This window comes from Perca fluviatilis, chromosome 23 (assembly GCF_010015445.1).
Source record: "Perca fluviatilis chromosome 23, GENO_Pfluv_1.0, whole genome shotgun sequence".
NCBI classification, from domain to species: Eukaryota; Metazoa; Chordata; class Actinopteri; order Perciformes; family Percidae; genus Perca; species Perca fluviatilis.
Window position 1 is genome coordinate 27,704,025 of NC_053134.1, and position 24,171 is coordinate 27,728,195.

Genomic DNA, 24,171 nt, shown 5'->3' on the forward strand with positions numbered 1-24,171 from the left:
CCTTCCAAAACCTACTTGATTACAGAAAAATCACAAAATAAATGCAGAACTGCTTCAGGCTCCATATCATAAAATGTACGAACATAGCAACACATTTCAAATGGTCAGGGGCAAATATTATGTAGATTCTCTTCGATCGTTTTAAAAGGACCACAATTTAATAAACGCGATAACCTTGCAGGTCATCAATATTAGCAAATTTGTTGATCCCCAACATATTCCTTCCTTAAATGTTTTGGAAGGTGACTTTTAAACAGGGCTGTCATAGTAACAAGGGATAACCTCAACATTTCATGAACTCTTAAACTTGTAGGAATGGCCTTAGCTACAGAAAAATGTTCATAATTACAGAGATGGCCATTAGCGTCAAACATTTCAGTAACAGAAACCCTATATGCTCTCATAGCTGACAGTAATATTAACATGGTTTCTAACATAACACCATTTCCCAGATAATACAGCCTGTTGGAACTTTGAAAATGGTAATTGCAGTCTAGGAATACGAAACCACTTAATCTTTATTATTCAATTCCACAATGATTCCTAAATTCCAAGCATTTTTTTATCCATTTGATCTTATAGGTGAAATTCAAATGAATACATCTAAAACTTCCAACTCCTCTGTTCTCTCTAAAGTAGAGTACTTCTATGTAAAGCGGTGCCTATTTTCCACACAAAAAATGAACGAGCAAATGATTCAGCGCCTCACAGGTAGCATCATTAACAAAAGGGGACACTATTTGACACTAAAATCAAACACATACAAACACTACCCTTTATCAGGTTCAAATTTATTAAGTTACACACAACACAAGGTCAGACAGTAACACCTGACGTTTCCATTCCTCTCCTGCTACTCCATCTGCCTTTGCTAACACTGAGGAAACAGGAGGGCAAGAAAAATCCACCTTCACACTCACAAGGTCACACAGTGTTGACCCAAGTGTGCGGGCGTACCACTTTTAGACGAAGGCGGGAGGAAAACAGCGTCCTTTAAGGGTCTTTCTCTATACGTTAAGGGTCTTTCTCTTAGTGAGTCCCTGTAGGGAACTAAAGGAACAACGCAGTACACTAAGTGCTGGAGGAAGACAGTGACCATTTTTGAGGGTTGGGTTTGATCCTGGTCCAAACAGTTGAAAGTACACAGGTTGGCTTACATCTCTTAACACTAACACAGCAACTTCAGCCTTCTAACTGTTGGGTAGCCAATTTGGGTATTTTTTTTTGTTTTTTTTTTAAAAGGAGCATACCAGTTTAGACTTGAAGGTGATTTGCAGGAAGTAGATGGTGACCTAATGACAAACCAGCCTGGATGACATATGTGTAAACCTGAAATTCTCCCTGGCACAAACTCTAAAAATCACTGGTATTCTCCTTCAAAATAAGAGTGTTAGTCTAAGAGAGAGGGACGTTCTAAAAGGAGTGTGTGTGCGTGTCGACAAGCCTCTCTGCATCATGGGGTTGTATTATGCGCGCCAGGGTGTGTTCAGATGTCCTTCAGGTCCTTCTGGATGCCCCAGAGCGTGTCGGCGCTCCTCTTCAGCTGGCCCACCTCGCCATCCGTCAGGGTCATGTTGACCACGCTGCTCACGCCGCTGCTGTTCAGCACGCAGGGCAGAGACAGGAAGACCTCCTCACCAATACCATACATGTCCTGGCAAAAAGACACAAACGTGAACAAAACGCAGTATCAAGGTATCCAAGCAGGTTTATGGGGGCGAATAGTTTGTCTTTGGAAATACGCATTACTCAAGGTTTACAACTTCCAGTGGTGGAAGAAGTATTCAGATCCTTTACTCAAGTAAAAGTACCAATACCACACTGTAAATACTGTGCTACAAGTAAATGTCCTGCATTCAAAATGTTACAAGTAAAAGTATGTAAGTATCATCAGGAAAATATATGTAAAAGTATTTAAAGTAAAAGTACCCAATGTGGGAAAATCCTCACATTTTAAAAACAAAACTGTTCTGTCAATCAACTATGTGTTTATTTGACTAATCATTTCAGCTCTTTTTTGTTGTTTCTTTTATTTGTTCCGACTGTAAAGCACTTTGTGACCATTCTTGTCTGTGAAAGGTGCTATATAAATAAATTTTACTTACTTAACTCTATATATGGATGGGCAGTTTCATTTATAATAAATACATTTTATAAACCACATTGTTTTGTGCGCAAACATCATACCGTATTGGTCCGAATATAAGACGACCCTTCCCCCCCCCTTTCAAAACAAATTTTTGAAAAAAAAAAAAAAAAACTTTTTGAAGACCAAATCTTGTTTTTATTTGAAAAATAATCCTAATAAAAAAAACACATTGAATAAAACAAGGTAGGCCGTTTTTAAACATCTTTTTCGATGAAAGTGTCACATTTAAAATTAACGGTAAATATTTCCAAGGCCTTCTGCTGAATGACTGCTCTGGTAATTGGCATCCCATCCCAATATTTTCTCTGGCTGTTTTGCATTTTTAGACTATCTCCATGACAACGCCTCGTACTTCCGTTCTAACTTCTGAGTTTTAGGCTCTCTTTGTAGCTGGATATATAATTTGTTTCGTTTAAATATGAATGTGGATAACGTTAGTGATATTGAGATGCTTGCTACAGTTGCATTTCTAGTGATGAATCGGCAAAAAACACGTTTTATTTCTCTGATTCACGGCTTTGTTCTGACACCGCTGGGCGCTCCTCTCTTCAGTCACTATCTCGCTCCATATAACGTTACCGTGCTTTCAGGCGGTCGTTGAGGCTCTGTCTAAAACTGTGCCATTTCGACAGCTGTTTGTAACATTAAAATGGATTATGGATCATTTCTATAGTTTATAACCGACTTTACCAGCTGACTTCTCTATTGGCTGTTGAAACAGGTGACGTCCCTTACGTTCTAAAACCAGCCTCTGGAGACTCGACCAGCTGAGTCGCAGCACGTCCATCAGCTGGCTTGAGTCCTTTGTTGGAGACGATCGCTGGGTCTCTCCATATTTCAGGCCCTGGCACTAGCTACCTGCAAGGGATGGAGACTCGCTTCAGTTAGGAGGGCAACACATGTTTTACTCCTTTTGTGTTGTTGGCGACATCTGTTGTGGGTGTATGAACATAAAAAAAAAATAAAATTAAAAAAATAAAAGTCTAAACTCCCCCCAAATATAAGACAACCCCACTTTTTTCCAGAAAAAAAAAGAAAGAAAAAAAAAAGTCTTATATTCAGACCAATACGGTAATTTGTAAAGTAACTAAGTACAGTACTGGAGTAAATGTACTTAGTTACATTCCACCACTGACAGTTTTATACCCGAGAGTGAGATGAGAAGACGGATATCACTCTCATGTCTGAGTTAAGTACGGAGCTGAGGTCAGGATGTGGTTAGCTCAGAATAAAGACTAAGACAACATTTGACACAGGTATGGTAGATAGGCACTTCAGCACACCTATATTGGGGGGGGTGAATGGTGCCAGAGTGTACCAGCTGTAGGACTGCTACTACAGACAAATCATACAAGTGGAGGCAAATAGATTCAAATTTGGTCTTTGCTCCTGACCCCATATTCATTGTTTATTGTAATCAAATTCATTGCAAACTAAAAGGGCACTCAGAGCTCAGACCTCTGCCAAGGCATGCCCTATATTGATTTGGATCTTCTGAATAGATGGACAAACTTTTGTAAATACACCTTTTAAAACCTGAACTACAACAACAAGGAAGCGCAGGCCCAGCAAAAACAGACGGAGCGGAGCCGAAGCTACATCGTGGTCACCGGAGCAAGCGCGCGCGTGTGCGTGTGTGTGTGTCAGACCTTGACCATGGTGGAAACAGGGTGGACACGGCTCATGTTCTTGACGATGCTCTCAGTCAGGTCTGCCACGCTCAGACCGATGGCCCAGTTAGTGTAGCCTTTCAGCTTGATCACCTCGTAGGCACTGCGATACAAAGCAGCATTCTCTTAAGGGCTGTGCAGTGTGCACTCAATTATGTCATGTATGTACATTAAAGACCAATCAGGGTGTTTCAGCTTAAATTACTTTTTACAATATGCTTATGACATAATCACTTGAAAATACACATGGGTTAAACACAAAGACATCAGGACTTTGGCTTCTTATAGATATCTTTGTGATATGATTAGTCCGGTCTACTGGATGTTTGGCTTAGTTACTCAAAAGATATGACACCAAAATCTTTGTGTGATGGAATTGAAAACAATGTAACTGACAGATGTTAGAGATATTTAGATTAGATATCTTTTGAAACTCAATCCTAACTCGGTTTTATTAGCTGGTCATACTTCCATTTCTCTCTCTGGATACCCCTCTTTCACATTCAAACACAGACCATACCTGTCCACTACAGCCTTGTGTGTGGCCTTCCACTGTTCTTTATCGCCATCAGTGCCAATATCAGGATTCAGCTTCTGCAGGTTGACTCCTGCCACGTTAGCACCGCTCCACACTGGCACTGAAACACACACACACACACACACACACACACACACACACACACACACACAACACACACACACACACACACACACAAACACACACACACACACACACACACACACACACACACACACACACACACACACACACACACACACACACACACACACACACACACGTAACTGTCAAATAGGTTTATAAGAATACAATGAATAACATGCTTGCTATGGTGTTCCTGGTGGTTGCTAGCACGATAAAAGTAGGTTGCTGGTAAATATATAAATATATTAGTGATGTCAGTTAAACGAGTTATTAACGGCGTCAACGCAAACCCATTTTAATTGAGTCAATTTTTTTAATCGCGAGATTGACGTTCTTTTTGGACTAGCAAACTTTGTAGTTTTCTTCACATGCTGTTCCAACAACTAGTAACGTTCGAAAAACTACAACACCACACCGGATCTAGCTAGACCGGAAACAAAACAACAGGCACACCATACACACAAAGAGTAGTAAGCTAACGTTACGTTTTGAGTGGATGCCGAGCGCGAGACGCCGAAATGGATGCCAATAAATGGAAAGTTTCCTTTGAAAAGTTGCCAAATGGTTCCATTGACAAGACCAAAGTCATCACAGCACGTCCAGTCTGAAATACCACTTGATGGCCAAGCACACAGCTGATGGCCGAGCACACAGCTGATGGCCGAGCACACAGCTGATGGCCGAGCACACAGCTGATGGCCGAGCACACAGCTGATGGCCGAGCACACAGCTGATGGCCAAGCACACAGCTGATGGCCAAGCACACAGCTGATGGCCAAGCACACAGCTGATGGCCAAGCACACAGCTGATGCGAATTCTCTGCCCCCTCAAAGCAAGGCGACAATGGATGACTTCAGACAGAAGCACATGGATGTTAGTGTGAAATTGAACACTACCGTATATGCCAAGGTTTTCCAAAAAAATAAAAAAATAAAAGCCAATCCACTTTTCCATATTGATAAGAGTATTAAAATGAGAAAATAATGAAATAAAAAAAGAAATCAAGGGACATTTAGGATAAAAACGTGCGATTAATTGAGTTAACTGACATTAATGCGATTAATCACAATTAAATATTTTATTCGTCTGACAGCACTAAAATATGTGAACTTTTACTTGCAATCTTCCTGTAAGATCAGATTTGTAGAACGGCCACACAGTATGTTTTTCAAATGACACTCACTTTTTTCAGTGTAACTTCAGAGAAACTACCCTGGTGATGCCCTGCAGACAACATATCTGACACATAGGGATGTAACGATGCATTGTAAATCGGTTACAGTAAAACCATTAAATGTGTAAAGATTACCACCAGTTGAGATTTAAAAAAAAAAAAAAAAAAAAATCACGATTCAATTTTTAAACGGCCTAGCGCATAATCTACTTTTGATTAAACTTGCATGACGTCGGACGTCACTATGTGTTCTTAGTTTATTTGAAGAGATTTCTCTTTTAGGAATTTTGATGTGGGATTTGTTTCAAAAATCTAATTTAATTTGTCATTTAAGATAAAATACAATTTCAGTTGCACTTTTGATAAGGACTGTTTGATCTGTTGTTTCCACAATTCATATAAATAAAAAGGAATATTTTTCAGTCATTTGTTTGCCGCTCATTCTGTTAAAAAAATCCAAAGAAAAGTGAATTGTAAACTTAAAATTGTGTAACGTATCGAATTGTGAGTTGAGTGTTAGGTTACATCCAAATTGACAGATATTCCTATGATTGTTAAGTGATAATAGATGACAGTCTGGTCCCCGTGTATACCTACCACTGGTGTCTCCATGCTCGCCCAGCACCCAGCCGTTAAAGGAGCTGGCGTGGATGCCGAGGCGTTCGGCCATCATGTAGCGGAAGCGGGCTGAGTCCAGGTTGGTGCCACTGCCGATGACGCGGTGCTTGGGCAGACCACTCAGCTTCCAGGTCACATAGGTCAACACGTCAACTGTGGAGGGTGTGTCACAACCAGAAGTCATTGACATGTAACATACACAACACATGCAAACAAACAAACGTTCTCCCTAACACGTCAAATACTCACGCTTGGTCAGTGGCTCTCATTATCAGATACAGACGCAAAAGCAGCCTTGTAGAGTCTTCTACATAGTATGATGAGCGACAACGGTAGTGAGTAGTATTAGAGACAAAAATCTGCGTAAGGACGTAGGTTGGTGGGTGGAGGGGTCAAACACAGGACTTTCACCCAGGAGACCGGGGCTCATGTCCTGTTCTTGACCCACGTGTCACTGAAACGTACATTTTGTAACCTTGTCTCTCTTTCTCAGACCATCCACACGCTGCGGAACGGAGGAGGGTCTGGCTAGTCCACACAGCATTCTGGGATGGGAGAAAAACGTGCTCTGGTTTACTGGCATTTTTTAAACCAATCACAATCGTCTTGGGTGCCGCTAAGCGCCGGACGGAGCTGCTGAAAAATAGTTATGCAAGAGAAAACTCAGATTGGACACAGTCTAGCTAATTGTCACGTTTCCCAGAGCGTCAAATATCGTCGCAGACGGGATTACATTGGAATTGGTTAAAAGCCCCCTGCGTCTGACAGGAGCCTTTCTGTGTCAGTAACTAATGCCAAAGACTGTGTTGACCAAACCTAAAGACGATAATGTGTGTAGGGATGTCCCGATCAGCTTTTTTGCCACCCGAACCCTGATCTGATTTTTTTAAGTATTGCCGAGCCCTGATTCAATACTTTTCTTCAATTTCAATTAAATTTTATTTATAGTATTAAATAATAGTTAACTCAAGACACTTTGCAGATAGAGTAGGTCTAGACCACACACTATAATTTACAAAGACCCAACAATTCCAGTAATTCCCCCAAGAGCAAATATTTAGTGCAACAGTGTCGAGGAGAAACTCCCTTTTCGGGAAAAACCTGGGACAGACCCAGGCTCTTGGTAGGTGGTGTCTGACTGTGCCGGTTGGGGGTGTGATGAACAGTGGCAATAACAGTCACAATAAAGATAATGGAACTATGACTAGAAATAGTTGTAGTAGTAGGGCATAGACACTTTTATTTGCCTAGATTTTAAAGCTGCACACCATTTCGTTTCCAAAAATAAGTAAAAGTAACTTAAAAGACTTCAACTTAATAAATGTAACTAAGTGCAGCTAGCATTTTTGTAAAACTCACATTAAATCAAATTCTACTCTACTGAAGAATTTTCTGCCGTTAACGACTGGAGTAAGGTGATCAGGGTGACTGCCGATCCCCAATCAGTTAAAAATGCCCATATCGGCTCCGATCTGATACTTCCCGATCCGATCTTTAATCGATCCTTAATGTGTGTGTTATTGTATTCACCAGGGTTGGAGACCACGATGATTGTGCAGTTGGGGCTGTACTTGACGATCTGGGGGACGATGGCCTTAAAGACATTGACGTTCCTCTGCACCAGGTTAAGGCGGCTCTCACCCTCCTGCTGGCGAACGCCGGCCGTCACCACAACCAGGCGAGAGTTGGCTGTGACGGCATAGTCTGGAGGAAGAGGAGAGAGAGTGAAACAAACTGATGAGGGATGTCTGGGGATGTTTTTCTTTGCAGTGCAGCTGTATGGGAGCAGCAGGAAGGGTTGGGTATTGTTTGAATTTTTCCGATACTGGTGCTAAAGCGATACTTTTAAAACGCTGCAGGTGCCTAAACCTATAAAAAAAAAAAAAACAGTCTGTGACATTAAACAGCTTATTTATTGCTACGGCCATATGTTTAAAATAAAATAATTTATCAAAAATGCAATGACTTATTTCACCAGTAAATTGCTGTTAAACGACAAAAACAACCACCACACTGGAAAAGGGTATTTTACAATAACTTTGAATGCACCACGAGGCTACCAGCATTCTGTCAGTATTTAACCATGGTTAATCCAGCTGCTAGCTAACAGTAGGCTAACATTACCTGCTGCCAAGTGTAATGTGAACTAGCGCCACATGCAGCGATGCTTCTGTTGCCTCTAACGTCCGTTTCGGAGCATCAGAAAGCAGCACAGACATATCAGTGGCACCGAAATGAGGCACCCAAATCCACGTTGCTATTCGGTCTGCTAGATACTGGGCGTTTTGGCACCGGTGCCATATTAGCACCGGGTTTCAGTACCCAATCCTAGCAGCAGGTACTGACCTTTGTCAGCAACTATCTTGGAGGTCTTGAGGAAGAGGCTGCCATGCTGCAGGTCCATCATCTCTCCCTTAAGACGGTCCTCCATCACATCCACCAGGGCCAGCTCATCACACAGGTCCTGTCCGCAGGAGGAAGAGGAGAGAGATGAGGAGAGGGAGGGCACTAGGGCTGGGACGATAGGCTTTTGTCCCAATTTGATTCTTTCCCCGATACATGGGTGCCGATTCGATTTGCATTACGATTTTCATTTATTGCGATTGTAGAAGTATTGCAATTTTTTTTTCCTTCTTTAACAAGAACAAAAGTTGAATACACTTCAAGAGACAATATACCTTGAGACAGTTTAAAAAAAATAAAATAAAATTAAAAAAAAGCTTTCCGCTTTCGCTCCGTTTTGCTTGAAACGGATATGATGTAGTCACTGTCAGCGGTACCGTATAAACAGAAAATATTTAGAGGAATCTTGGTTAAAAAAATTTAATAAAATTCAAAAGTATTGATTCTGGGCAAAAAAAATTCATTTTAAAAATAGTCGCAAAAAAATCCAGAAATATACAATTTTCAATTTGAGGGCAAGAAGATGATTATGGAGTAGAGGCTATTTTACATTCAGTTTGGCAGGGGAATACTTTGTCAGTAGGAGTTTCCTTCTTAAATTTGAAGTTTGATGGTAACGATGCATTTTATAACCTCAACTTTTTATTTTAGAACTGTAATGCTGCAAATATGGCTTGACCCCAAAACATTTCTAAGAAAAGATTTGTCAGTGGTTTACAGTAGTATCAGATGTACTTAAAAAAAATCATACTAAAAGTTTACCAAAGTTTGACTCCAACAAAGGCCCCATTTTCAAAATGGCAGTCATCAAGTCCTTAAAATAACCATTACTCTTTGTATTCCTCCTAGACCTGGGGTCCGTTCCAGGTAGGAGGTTTAACAAACTCTGAGTCTAACCCTGATGTCTGAGTTGATTTACCCTGAGATGGGAAACTCTGAGTTTTCGGTTCCAGAACAGCTGATATGAGTTGGTTCAATCAACTCGGAGTATGTTCACTCAGGGTTAAGCGCGTGCACAAAAGGCAGTATGAATGGAGCCATGATACTACGATTCACCATGGTAACAACCACAAACAAACGGGTCGGCGGAAATACTCATGCGCACAAACAGCGAGTTTGAACATGTATTTCGTTAAAAAAGCAAGACAGCGGCTGCTGCTGCAAAAGAGAGAGAATTGGTGTGGGAGAAAATTGCTGCTCGAGTCAATGCGTAGCTACACATTCACAGTGTATTAATTTCATATTTAATCACAGTTAACATATAATATTACTGGTGAAAACTGGAATTGTATTAGGCCTACACCTATAATTTCATTTAGGTGCAATCCTGCGGGCGAAAAAGTAAACTATACTAATCCCATTCTGAGGCTGCAGCACCATGATCATTAACAGAACTATAATGTATAATGATGTATTTCTTTTTAATGGCTCTACTGTCCAGGGAACACTACAAAAAAGTTTAAAAAACGTTTCAGAGCGAGTCACACTTTTCTGATTGCTCTGCATACAGTGGCTTAGCCTACTATTAGCCTACAGTATGATCCGCTACACTGTTGTTAAGAAAACTGCTGTTTGCAAAAAACGTAATGCGATACAAAGAATCTGCCGGGATGTTAAAGCCTGTCCACGATGGTTGATGTTAGTGATATGAGGACGGATAAGGTATCTACATATCTAATGGACTGTGATAAAAAATACCTCTCAAATTGGTTATGTGGAAATGAAAACATATACACACACACACACACACACACACACACACACACACACACACACACACACACAATACCGACGTAAACTCTGAATTAATACAGCTTTTTCATCAATGGGATCGTCGACAAAAGGACGTGACATGTTTGAGAAAAAAACGTTTTATAATCTGCCAAATATAAACCAATACGTTTTTTTTATTGATACAGACTGAATGAATGAATGAGGAAATGAGTTTCTCCTCCCTCTCAGTGGGAGGAGACTGAGAGAAACTCGAGGTTTCTTGAAGAAAACCTGCTCCCGACCAGGTTAGGTTCACAGACTCAGTTACCATAGTAACTGACTCTGAGGTTAAGTTACCTCTCTTTCTGGAACGGAAAACCCAGAGTTTCCCTCATCTCAGGGTTAACCAACTCAGAGTTTTCACTAAACCTGCTTTCTGGAACGGGCCTCTGGAATATTGGCTGATACATGTTTTGGCCATGTACTATTCTAATTCGCATATTTGCATGATAGGTAAGTGACAAGTACAACTATATATATTAAAGCAATTTGTTACAAGCATATTTATGCAAAAAATAAGGGTGAATACAATTACATACAATTTAATAATACAATCTCCCTTAAGTTAATTGCATATTTCTCATATTGTTTTGCCTAGTGTTGGTGGTTTATAACCACTTTTAATTCCAATAAAGAATAAATTAATTAAAACTGTGTGGTACTGTAAAATTAGTCAAAACATCACAGCCATGTGAAGGCTCAGTTTTTTTTTTTTTTAATAATGCATTTCTTTTGCCTTTGGTTTTATTTTTTAGCGCTAGGGGATCATCTTCAGGAGGCTCTCTGGGGCAGCAGTCTTACTGGTCATAACTGGCAGGAACCGGTTGTCCACCAGTTTCCATCCCCAATCCACTGTGTTCATGTCACCTTCCTTTCCAATCCACACCATGATCTGGAAGTAAACTCTTTGGCTGTGGTATTTGGTTGAGGACTCAGTTGGAGGCATACGTTCTGGGGTAACATGATTTGGCGATTTTCTTGCTAAAGAAAAAAATAAATAAAGTAGCGCAAAGAGGCAAGTGAATCGGTACTTTTCCGTCGAAACACATTTGCACAGGAGTGGATGGTTGATTCACCATTCACAAGTTCCTGGAATGCTGTCTGTTTGCCAACACTAAAAATGCGTGAAGTTGCATCACACCTGTGAAGGCGTGAATAAACAGCAGCTGGGAACACAAATCACTACCCAGGACTCCCTGACGTTGTACACTTTAGCAGCTTTGGACTTGTGTGAACGGAAATAGAGGCCTCTATTGTTTGTCCCAGCATAGTAGAGGAGAAGAATGAGTAAGCCTGTATCCCCCCCATCAAGGTTGTGGGCTGATGTTCCGAGGCCTTGACTGCAGCTTTGACAATGTCCAGAGCAGCCCTTCTTCTCCAGCTCCTCATTTATAAGATTGTTAAGTCTTTGTTTGTTGCAGGATCTGGAAAGGAAATCCTTTCTTCCCACAAACTCAGTCTCTGCATTGAAGTTAGGCAACTAGGACTACAGTTGAAAATTAGCCGACTGGCTAACACTGGCGCATTTACAGAAATGTTCATTAATGTGCATTGTCCTAATCAAACAAACAAACAAACCCACCCCTTATAAGTTAATGATGGGTGTAGCGTTTTCACCACGTCTCTGATGCGCATCGTCTTTGATGGTAAAGTCTGCATATGACTATCAACCCTTTTTCCATGCCAAGCGGTGAATCAGGGAGCCACCATCAAGGACATAATGCTCAGTTGGTGGGATGGAATCCAGGACAGTTTTGTTGGATTTCTTGCTTGAGAACTCAGTGACTGCCTGCGCTAGTTGGGGCTTGTTGGCTTTACGGAAGATTTCCTTTCCTTCGAACAGGGTTGCAGGAAGTGAACAGAGCTCATAGCTCATTACATCTTCCAGTGAAAACTGTCCCGTTTTCAAGGAACCAACCGTTAGCACAGCAAAGCAGGAGCAATGGTTCGGTCTTGGACAAGTTTGATGGTGGAGTCATCTGCAAGGGTTTTTGCCCGGTCTTTCCATTTGAAGGATATTCCAAAAACGGGTTTTCCAATCATCTTTTCAATGATCTCATTGCCAACAGACTCAAACTCATTTTAGAGGGTTCACACACAGCCCTCTGTTTGGGCTAATTCAGAGTTGTTTATGATCAAAGTCATACAACTCCAATTAAAGTTACTTTTGGGTGCAATAATTTACATTGAATGTCAAGTCTGTGTTTTAGCAAACAAAAACAAAAAAAAAGAAAACAAAAAAGGGTAGTGTTAAAATAAATTGAGCTGGTATCACATCTGTTGTTTAAGTCTTCCACCCACCCACACACAAATTGTAGGGATATCTTTTTACAAAAGAAATTAGATCATTAAATCATTAAATTAGTTAAATCCAGTTACCAAAAGGACACATTTTTAGACTAGAGTTAACGGTCACACAGATTCCAATTAAATTAACATGTCTCTTTATTTTTCTTCTTTTTAGGACAGCAGTAGCTTGGGCAGGAAAGGGGGATCCACATAAAAATATGATAGTATTATTTATTTGAACTTAAGGTACACATTTATAAAAAATAAAAATTCTTATAGGCTATGCCAAGGCCATTTTTACAATTACTTTTCCGTCTGGTTTTATTTTCTAAAAAAGCTCGTAAAACATCAACCCTGTAGTCAATGTACATCATTTTTTTCAGGAAAAACTGGGCTATTAGCATATTTGTGCTGTAGTGAGGTCAATTGAATGTAAAAAACAGGTTGTATGACCTTAAAAACAAATAAAACGGAAAATGAATCTCACAAATATTTATTGATATCACACACAGAATAAAAGCTAATCCAATCTCCTGTCTAAATCAGTTCCCATATGTCTTTGGTGTCAAACTGTGAAGAAATAAACATAGCTTATAAAGTTGACAAAATATATAAATTTTTTCAAAAAAAAGGCCAGACGCTTTTGCCAATTATCAAAATAATAATGTCATATTTATTGATGTCACACCACACAGCAATGCTACACAAGAATTTGTGTTGTCTAAAACAGTTATCTTATATATTTGGTGTCATCCAGTGCAAAAATAAACATAATGAACGTTATAACTCATAAATGACACACTATTTACATTTCTTCAAAAAAAGGCCCAAATGCATCCCAAATATCTAAACAGTGATGCCATTCTAATACTAATAGACCGGAATTCTCTCTCTTTTTCACTTTACTCTTTGTTCTCGCTCCCATTTTCTGGAGTGAACTCTTTCCACTAATATACTCTTTGTGTGATGGACCTGCCTTCCCATTGGTTGAAAAACATAGCAAAGCATCATGGGATTACAGTGGAGCAGACAGCTAACGATTGAAATGACCGAAAACGAGATAAATTACAGACATCGAGTGGATAAATCTTGGATGTAAGCGTTTGGATTTATTGCTGAACAACTCCGAAAAGAGGCACGAGTTCCAGGCTGGATAGAAAACCTTCTGGAAAGGCTACGAAGACAACAAAGACACCCCCGTGATGGCTAGCTCTTTAGCAGCAGAAATTGGCTAGCAGCTAGCGGCAAAAATGACCAAAAACTAGATAAATTACGGACATCAAGTGGATAAATCTTGGATGTAAAAGTGTGGATTTATTGCTGAACAACTCCGAAAAGAGGCACAACTTCCAGGCTGGATATAAAACCTTCTGTAAAGGCTACAAAGACACCGAAGACACTCCCATGATGGCTAGCTTCTTAGCTTGTAGCAGCAAAAAACGGTAAGCAGCTAAATTAAATCATTCTGAAATGATCTAAATATTAATCGGAGGTGCTGTCTGATGTCGTATACGACATCGTCGTTATCCGAGGGTTAAAATAGAGGAAAATAAGCTGTTTTTTTTACCCAGACATTTAAAAATATTACATTTTAGAGCTGTAATTGCAATACCACAATACTGTGAAACCGTGGTATTTTTTATTAAGTTGATTATACCGCCAGAATGTCATACCGAATACAAGTCTTGCATTGGTCAATGAGTGGTTAGCACTCATTGACCAATGCAACCACAACCACACACATTCTGAACGTGTTGTGTCTTACCCGCAGCAGGATGCTGATGGCGCAGGCCATGCCCACCTGGCCCACCCCGACCACGGTCACCTTGTTCCTGGGGGGCTCAGCAGGGCTGCTGGCCAGAGGGCTGATCAGCTTCTGTAGCACTGAGGACATGATCACAGCTGTAGGGAGACACAGAGAAGACATGTCTTGGTTAGTGGGTCCCACAGCACAGAAGCTCCAACAGGACACAGTCTGCTTCAATCTGTCTAAAGTCATTAAGTATAACATACAGCCTCCTATACAACACACAGCCTGCAGACTGTACAACAGCAGTGTACCTTTATGGAGGAGGAAGACTCACTTATATACTTTTCCTTTATATTGCATATTCATTTTCTTTAAGTTTCCTATACTGTTTTGTCTCACTTTTGCAGTATTTAGAATTTTTTATACATACATTTTGTACTTATTAGGGTAAACGTACCCATTAAGCCCAGGTACCATTTAAGCCCACTTGCAACTTTGAAGTAAATAAAAAAAAAAAAAAAAAAAAAAAAAAAAAAAAAAAAAAAAAAAAAGAGGTGGCTGTCTTATGCTACTCATTATTTTATCCAATCTAACAAGTTCTTAATTACACATCAGTTTTTGTTGAGAACCATTCACATTTGTCAATGCTGAGATATGCCAGCCTACATCAGAGCAGTCTCAAGGAGGCTCACATAAAGTCGACTCAAAACTTTGGTGTTTTGGGACCCCTCAGAAGGAATCTATTTTCAACAATTTACATCCACTAACTTGGTAAGTACATTCATATTATGTAAATTGAGAGATTAATGATTTGATTGCTGTGTATTATCAAGTAGTTTCTTGCCAATTTGTACCATTTGATTTCATTTGGAAAGATGGGTTTTGCTAGTTAGCGTAGCGAGCTAATCACAAGGTCAAAATATAGCCATACTGATAGATACACTACCGAAGGATTAAAAATGTTAAGTATGTACACTTAATGTTTTCGGATTCATTTTACATCGATCTACAAATTAAGACACAATATATGGTTTGGGGGGGGCCAAATATTTTTTAAAATGCCTTTTTTTCCAAGGTGGGCTTAAATGGTACAGTGAGCTAAAATGCAGGTAGCGCAAGCCAACTTTGAATGAAAATACCTTGATAATTCTGAAAGTTTGGCAACAGAGGGAAAACTATGATGGCAAGTTTACAGCATATTTAGGCTCCAGGCATATCTTTATAAATTTATTTCATTTTGGTATTAACATATCATCTTTATTTCCCCGGTAGTCACTGTAGAACCATTTAAGCCCAGTATGTTCCATTTAAGCCCATCTCATGTGTTTCAATAGGAAATTCCTGAAATTATGATTTTGATAGGAATTTTTGAAGTAAAGATTTGTAATTTTGTCATTTTTACTGTAATCCTGTGACTTTGATGTTCTTTTACCTTACTGACATCATTAACAAGAGTACATCACAAATCACACACTGGCCAGAAGTATTGTTATGTAACCTAATTTGCATAATCATTTGTTTACAGTGAGAAAAATGACAACAAAAAGGAAGAATTACAGCATCTAAAAATCATCAAGGCATGACGGAGGTTCATCCTTTGCCGGGCTAACCTGCAGGGTGCTGACCCTTTTCACCTGGCAAACCACCAAGAAATCAAAATGCTGTACTTTATGAGCTGTTTTGCAAGTCATGTTTGATATCTGATGTTAAAATGTAGGTGATAAGTTGACAAAAGCATGCCAACAAACCTTTTTTTAAATACTTAAGTAAATGTTAACGTAAGCCAGGTTAATGACTCAGAGTCAGTGTTTTTACTACTTTAAAAACTGTTATATTATCAATATTGAAAAAAAATGAATAAAACCTATGAATGTAGCTTATCAGAATAATAATTGTAGTCTTATCTTTTTTCACAAGCTGCTCTTCAAGTCATGTTTGTGGTTTGATGATGGTTGTTATTGGTTCAAGTGACAAATTGGCTAAAGCAAGCCAAACATAACATGAAATGGGTTTTTAGATACTTGTTAATGCAAGACATATTATTGAATAAATATTTGGTGTTTTCACTAACTTTAAAATAATAATTACTTATATTTTGTCAATCATTTTTGTTGTGGGCTTATTTGGAACACATGTGGGCTTAAATGGTGCCACTGTACCATTTAAGCCCATGCCAGACTTTTGACTTTATTCATAAAATATCTTTAATATGATAAAACATACACAAATAAATGAATTTATTTTCAAATGAGAGATTAATCTTACATTTTAACCAATGATTATGTTAATAAACTATGTCAGTATGTAGGAAAAATAACTCAGATTTTGGTGGGCTTAATGGGTTTACCCCCGTGCGTCGGAGGAAAACGTATTTTCGTTTCCTTTGTATATATCTGCACATATTAAGAGAATTGACAATAAAGTTGACTTGAAAAGACAAATCTCAAGAGACAAAGAGAGTGGTGAACACCTGCTCTCTGATTACAGGGATGTCCCAGCGAAGTCTCTCCACTCTAAAACAAAAAGGCCACCTCCATCCTGGCTGACCCATCTACCACCTTGCACCAGGAGTTACACCTTTTGCCCTCTGGGCGGAGGTATAGGGTTGTTCGGGTCAGGAGCTCCAGAGCTGAAGGCTCCTTCATTCCTAAGGCAATTGCCACTGTCAACCATGAACTATACCTTTTTATTGTTGCACTTTGGAATTTCTTCTACTTGCACTACATTATCGTATTTCATGTTGAAAAAGGAGGAGAGAGCAAGTCTGCCAGAGTTGGCCACACAGCACAGCGCGGTTGTTACCATGAAAATCATGATGTTGCAGTCCAAAATACATTTACGAGTGGTGATCCACAGCCGAAGATCATCCTTTTTGTTTACCAAAGACCATACATTGGCGAGGAAAATGCTGCGTAGTAATAGCCAATAAGGAGTTAGTTTTCACAGATGGGATCCCCCCCGCTTCCCGGCTTTGCACACTAGTGGGCATGCCACTAGTTTCTCTTCACTGACCACTGACAAGCAAAGACAACAGGCTATAACCTCCTACAACCGCGATGGCTGCGGCTGATTGGACGAACGCCTCACATGGGTCTGGCTGATCCGGGATTTCAAAACCGATCATAATGGCGGCTCATTCGGAATACAATCTCTTATTTTCAGGGCTCGACAGTAACTGTTGCCGGTTGCCCTTGGCAACCAGACTGAGTCAATTGGCAACTGTTTATTTGCCCCTTTGGCAACCACCTGTTCAATATTTGGGTTTTGTTTTTTATATATAAAAAACAAATCAAAAACATAAAACTGGAAAATCTTGTTTAAAAAAAGTCAAATTATATTTGGTTGTCTCCGTAAATTTTAAACACGTTTGTGCCCAACGACATTTCAGCTGTTGTGTGACCACTTTCTGTTCATGTTAACGGCACATGTTAAAATCCGGTGCTAATATGGCACCGGTGCCCGGTATCTCCTGGACGAAATAGCAACGCGGATTTCGGTGCCTCATTACAAGGCCACTTAAATGTCTGCGCTGCTTTCTGATGCTCAGAAACAGAGGTTAGTTAACAGAAGCATTGCTGCAAAATAACACGTTACACAGCAGGCAGGGACGGATTGGCCATCGGGAATACCGGGAACAATCCCGAACGGCCGGTCCATTTTTCGGCCGAACTGGCCGGTGGTCAATAAGTATTTTTTATTTATTTTTTCTTTCATACGCGACCGGCCTGGCCAGCCGTTCAGCTGCAGCGGAGCGCTGTGTCTGTGTGTGTGTGTGTTTCAGACCGGGCCAAACCAATAATTTCAATCTTGAGGGGGGATACGAGCGGCCCCTCCTAACTTGGACTGATCCTCGTTTTTCCTGACATCCGATTGGCTCAAACTTAAGGTGCCGAAAAAAAAAAAAAAAGAGTTTACTTTCAGTCAGGTTTGGATTTGGTGATGTGAGGTAGGACAGTTTTAGGTCTGTATACCTGAGTTGCTTCTGTCTCCAAATTTTTGCTTTGATAAGCTAATTGTTTTTATTTTCTATTGTTGCACACATACACTCTCATCAGGAGGAGGAGGAGCAGCAGGAGGAGGAGAGAGGAGGAGGAGGAGGAGGAGGAGGAGGAGGAGGAGGAGGAGAGAGGAAGAGTGAGGAAGAGCAGGAAACAGACCGGTAGAGGGGCAGTGTGCAGGGCTGGGTAGGCAATCATATTAGGCATATCAATCAGATATTTACATATAGGATAAAATGCTTGACTGAAGCACAGATTGAATTAGAATGAATATATACAGTGCCTTGCGAAAGTATTCGGCCCCCTTGAACTTTTCGACCTTTTGCCACATTTCAGGCCTCAAACATAAAGATATAAAACTGTAATTTTTGTGAAGAATCAACAACAAGTGGGACACAATCATGAAGTGGAACGAAATTTATTGGATATTTCAAACCTTTTAAACAAATAAAAAACTGAAATATTGGGCGTGCAAAATTATTCAGCCCCCTTAAGTTAATACTTTGTAGCGCCACCTTTTGCTGCGATTACAGCTGTAAGTCGCTTGGGGTATGTCTCTATCAGTTTTGCACATCGAGAGACTGACATTTGTGCCCATTCCTCCTTGCAAAACAGCTCGAGCTCAGTGAGGTTGGATGGAAAGCGTTTGTGAACAGCAGTTTTCAGTTCTTTCCATAGATTCTCGATTGGATTCAGGTCTGGACTTTGACTTGGCCATTCTAACACCTGGATATGTTTATTTGTGAACCATTCCATTGTAGATTTTGCTTTATGTTTTGGATCATTGTCTTGTTGGAAGACAAATCTCCGTCCCAGTCTCAGGTCTTTTGCAGACTCCATCAGGTTTTCTTCCAGAATGGTCCTGTATTTGGCTCCATCCATCTTCCCATCAATTTTAACCATCTTCCCTGTCCCTGCTGAAGAAAAGCAGGCCCAAACCATGATGCTGCCACCACCATGTTTGACAGTGGGGATGGTGTGTTCAGGGTGATGAGCTGTGTTGCTTTTACGCCAAACATAACGTTTTGCATTGTTGCCAAAAAGTTCGATTTTGGTTTCATCTGACCACAGCACCTTCTTCCACATGTTTGGTGTGTCTCCCAGGTGGCTTTTGGCAAACTTTAAAACGAAACTTTGTATGGATATCTTTAAGAAATGGCTTTCTTCTTGCCACTCTTCCATAAAGGCCAGATTTGTGCAATATACGACTGATTGTTGTCCTTATGGACAGAGTCACCCACCTCAGCTGTAGATCTCTGCAGTTCATCCAGAGTGATCATGGGCCTCTTGGCTGCATCTCTGATCAGTCTTCTCATTGTATGAGCTGAAAGTTTAGAGGGACGGGCCGGGTCTTCGTAGATTTGTAGTGGTCTGATACTCCTTCCATTTCAATATTATTGCTTGCACAGTGCTCCTTGGGATGTTTAAAGCTTGGGAAATCTTTTTGTATCCAAATCCGGCTTTAAACTTCTCCACAACAGTATCTCGGACCTGCCTGGTGTGTTCCTTGTTCTTCATGATTCTCTCTGCGCTTTAAACGGACCTCTGAGACTATCACAGAGCAGGTGCATTTATACGGAGACTTGATTACACACAGCTGGATGCTATTTATCATCATTAGTCATTTAGGTCAACATTGGATCATTCAGAGATCCTCACTGAACTTCTGAGAGAGTTTGCTGCACTGAAAGTAAAGGGGCTGAATAATTTTGCACGCCAACTTTTTCAGTTTTTATTTGTTAAAAAGTTTGAAATAGCCAATGAATTTCGTTCCACTTCATAATTGGGACCCACTTGTTGTTGATTCTTCACAAAAAATTACAGTTTTATATCTTTATGTTTGAGGCTTGAAATGTGGCAAAAGGTCGAAACGTTCAAGGGGGCCGAATACTTTCGCAAGGCACTGTGTGTGTGTATATATATATATATATATATATATATATATATATATATATATATATCTGATGTTCTTCTCATGCACATGATATGTAGCTGCACAATCAGTAAGCAGAGGGAGGGTCCATCACAGGGCAAGCTGAGCCAGGGAGCCAAGCTGAGAAAGTAAGGACACACACACACACACACACACACACACACACACACACACACACACACACACACACACACACACACACACACACACACACACACACACACACACACACACACACACACACACACACACACACACACACACACACACACACACACACACACACACACAATGGGACTGCACTGTAGTTTTTGAGTATATGAGTGTGAGTATTTGTAACTATTTTATCACTTCAACTGACTGTGCACATGACATGCTGGCAGTATACTGTGACTTATGTGTTGGAGATTAGGTTTTGCTGACCTGGTTGTGTTCAGTGCAGTGGTGACTTGCTTATACAACCTGAGGAGGCAGGTGTCATCCTAAAGTTTCTTGAAGGTCTTCAGCATAATCTGATTCTCTTTATACCATAAAAACACTATTAGAATTAAAATAACTGCAGAAAATCCTTCTGCTCGTGCACCAAGGGCACTCGCGTAAAAGGCCTCTCCATCTTAAAGTCCCGGGCTGAATTTCAGTCCCAGTACGGCCCTGACAGCAGGTAACGTTAGCCTTCCGTTAGCTACAGTAGTAACTGAATTAAACACGGTTTAAATGCTGACATTTAAAACTGTGTAAAGTGTGTCTGTATTTCACTGGAGAGGATTCCAACAGCGGGACGTACAACAGTCTGCCGCTAAAGATATGAGCTAAAAGACACAAACTAGCTCTACGGTCACTGCTGTTGTCTGAAAAACTATACAGACTGGACTAAATGTTGCATTTACTGGTAAACCTCATGGTGCATTTAAAGTTATTGTAAAATATACTTTACTCATCGGTTTCTTTTAACAGCAGTTTACTGGTGAAATAACTATTTTTTTTTAAAAGTAATTACAATTTTAATAATCATTTAAAATGTCCCCCCTTTTTGTGCTGATCTGAAAAAGGATCCAATCCGTGACTCAACCGTGATCCGATCCGTGAGTTTTGTGATCCGTTGCACCTCTATTTGATAGGGATGGGAAATTACATTGCAATATATATATTACAATGAGAGAATTCTCATTGTTTCATTATTAAAATGTGATATTTTTTTGAGAGGTGTAGAGCAGAGCCTGCTCAACATTTGCATAAAGTTGGCTGGATTGAACTTTATGCAAATGAGGAGCGGCCGACTCGACGCCCCGCTTATCCAATTAATCCATTAATGGGAAGCGTTGAAATGAAACTGACAATGGACACACAGTATTACCCTCACTTAGTTTATGGTTCTTACCCCACTTGCGTGTACTTCCAGTCGGCGGAGCTGTGTTGATAGACCTTGGCAGGGTTGTATTCGGTCTAGTCACAAAATCAACCACATTTTTCACTCCGTGTTGTCGGGGTCTCAAACCAAAAGGACGTGGGATTTTATTTCAACACCACAACTGCGGGATATCACTTAAATTCCCGTGCATTCACCGATTTGTTCACTAATGTCAGCTCCGACATTTGCCACATGCTGCGGCAGGGCTGTAGTACTTGAGTCTGGACTCTGCCTCGAGTCCAGACTCAAGACGCTTTTCTGTTGTCTTGGACTCGTTGGCATTTCGCCTCGGACTCGCCAAATAATCGAGTTGGTCTCTACAGAGTCCAGCACTGTATGAGTTTGTTCTAAAGCAACTTCCTCCTTCAAAACAAAACCATTGATGAAGTTCGCTCGATCAGAAGACCGGTATTCGTTTAATTAAAATTCCATCTACAGGTGTTGATATTGGTCGCCTGGTACACACCTGGCTGCATCCTATACCTCAATCATCAGGTATCAATCATTTTCATTTAGGCCACAGACAATGTCAGCGAGCACTTTGTACTTCAGGACAAGTAATAAGTTCAAGAATGGGAGACCACTTCTTTGAAAAAAAATCCATATAGGCTGCTAAATATGTAACCATCTAGAAGCTCCTCTCTCTCTGGCTCCTTTAGCACTCAATCTTCCCACACTGGGTGTTAGATAGCCAGCTAGATACTCCCCTTTCCATGGAAGAAAAATCACTTGAGATATGATCGTTGTTTCAGTGTAAACAAAAAAAAGAGAGAGAGAGGAGGGAGGGAGAGCCTGAGGCAGAGGCAATAAGGCACATTAACAATAATTACTTTTATATTTCTGAATGCGCATTTTTTAAGCACCATTTAATTAATATGTGAGCTGCCGATTATCATTTTGCTTAATGTATTTGATTGACAATGGTATAAAATGAAAAGAAAGAAAGCAAATTCTCAGATTGGTAGATGCAACCACCATGTGTTTCATGTTTGAATGACTTAACATTAACTGATTACAGGGCTCAACGCTAACTTTTTTAAATTGGTTGCCGGCTTGGCAACCAGGCATCAGCTTTTGGTTGTTGAAGTTGACACAGTTGCCATGTTTTAAACTACCTATATTTGGAGCAATTCATTTCTTACGTATGTTCTCATGAAACACATTTTAATAATGAAACAATGACATTCCCAGAAAATTGTGTTACATCTATCTTTTCACAGCAAACGCGCGTGTGTGGAAAGCGGTCGCACAACAGCTGAAATGTTGTGTAGCGCACCAACGTAGGGTTTCAAATTTAAAGAGACAAATTAAATATTGACTTCTTTTGAAATAAATGGTTCGTTTTGATTTGTTTTTATATATTAAAAAAAATTTAAATAAATATTGAACAGGTTGGCCACGAAACAGTTGCCAATTGACTCAATCCGTTTACCAAGGGCAACCGTTACTGTCGAGCCCTGTGATTATCAAAATCGACAATGATAATTGATAACTTCCTGTTATTAATTTTACCGATTCATTGTTTCAAAACTGATTTTTAACATAAACACACACATAATCATCTACATGAGGGAATCCGTTCAAAATATGGCAGAGAGCGCAAATAATGGCAAAAATAAAGCCTGCAACACAAACAATCCTGGTTTGTATGCCAACAATAACACAAGCAGTTACAACACTGAAGGCCCATAGTAGGGCCATGTCTACAAACACTTACAGGAGGCCGAGCAAATGTCCATCAAAAGGCAAGACATGACAATTGCAGAACCAAACCAAGAAATCAACAACTGATATACTGTCCATTTTAAATACCAAGGTCTTATAAGAACTCTCACTGTAATCACTGAGCTGATCCAGCAGATTGTCCCCCTGGATGTCCCAGCTGCCACTATGATAATGGACCATAGACTACACTGTACAAGCGGATAGAGATGAGAGACAAACACTGCAAGGTTCTAATTTCTGGCAATGTTCAATTTAAAAACAAGTTTAGCACCAATTTCTGAGCAAAAGTAAAATGGTAATCAAGTAGGTAGCTCTTGTCCCCAAGCTATTGATTATATCACTCCAATCAAGCGCCTTCAAATAACCATTTTTAAATTTACCAAAACCATTTCCCAAACCCCAAATAAACCCCTTTCTTTAAGGGAACTAGTTGGCACCTGGGAATGCTACAAGGCATGATGGAAACTTTAAAGTTGGGTTATGTAATGCATTGCATTAGTTTTATGAACAGTGTTTGGCTTCCCTCCATTGCACTTAAAGCCCAGTTCAGACCAAAGACAAAACAGTTTCAGAACGTTATCCACATTCATATTTAGAATAAACAAATGATATATCC

At 40.0% G+C, this 24,171-nt stretch overlaps 1 protein-coding gene across 1 annotated transcript in view; it reads right to left on the minus strand.

The window, feature by feature from the left end:
* Positions 1-770: 770 nt before the first annotated feature.
* Positions 771-24,171, minus strand: part of ldhba (lactate dehydrogenase Ba) — a 28,147-nt gene continuing 4,746 nt past the window's right edge. Inside the window, exons 2-8 of the mRNA XM_039791027.1 lie at positions 14,507-14,643; positions 8,623-8,740; positions 7,807-7,980; positions 6,256-6,429; positions 4,340-4,457; positions 3,799-3,922; positions 771-1,654 (exon numbers count right to left, since the gene is read on the minus strand). Coding sequence (XP_039646961.1) covers positions 1,487-1,654; positions 3,799-3,922; positions 4,340-4,457; positions 6,256-6,429; positions 7,807-7,980; positions 8,623-8,740; positions 14,507-14,635 — 1,005 coding nt within the window. The 5' untranslated portion in view covers positions 14,636-14,643 and the 3' untranslated portion in view covers positions 771-1,486. The remainder of the gene's footprint in view (positions 1,655-3,798; positions 3,923-4,339; positions 4,458-6,255; positions 6,430-7,806; positions 7,981-8,622; positions 8,741-14,506; positions 14,644-24,171) is intronic.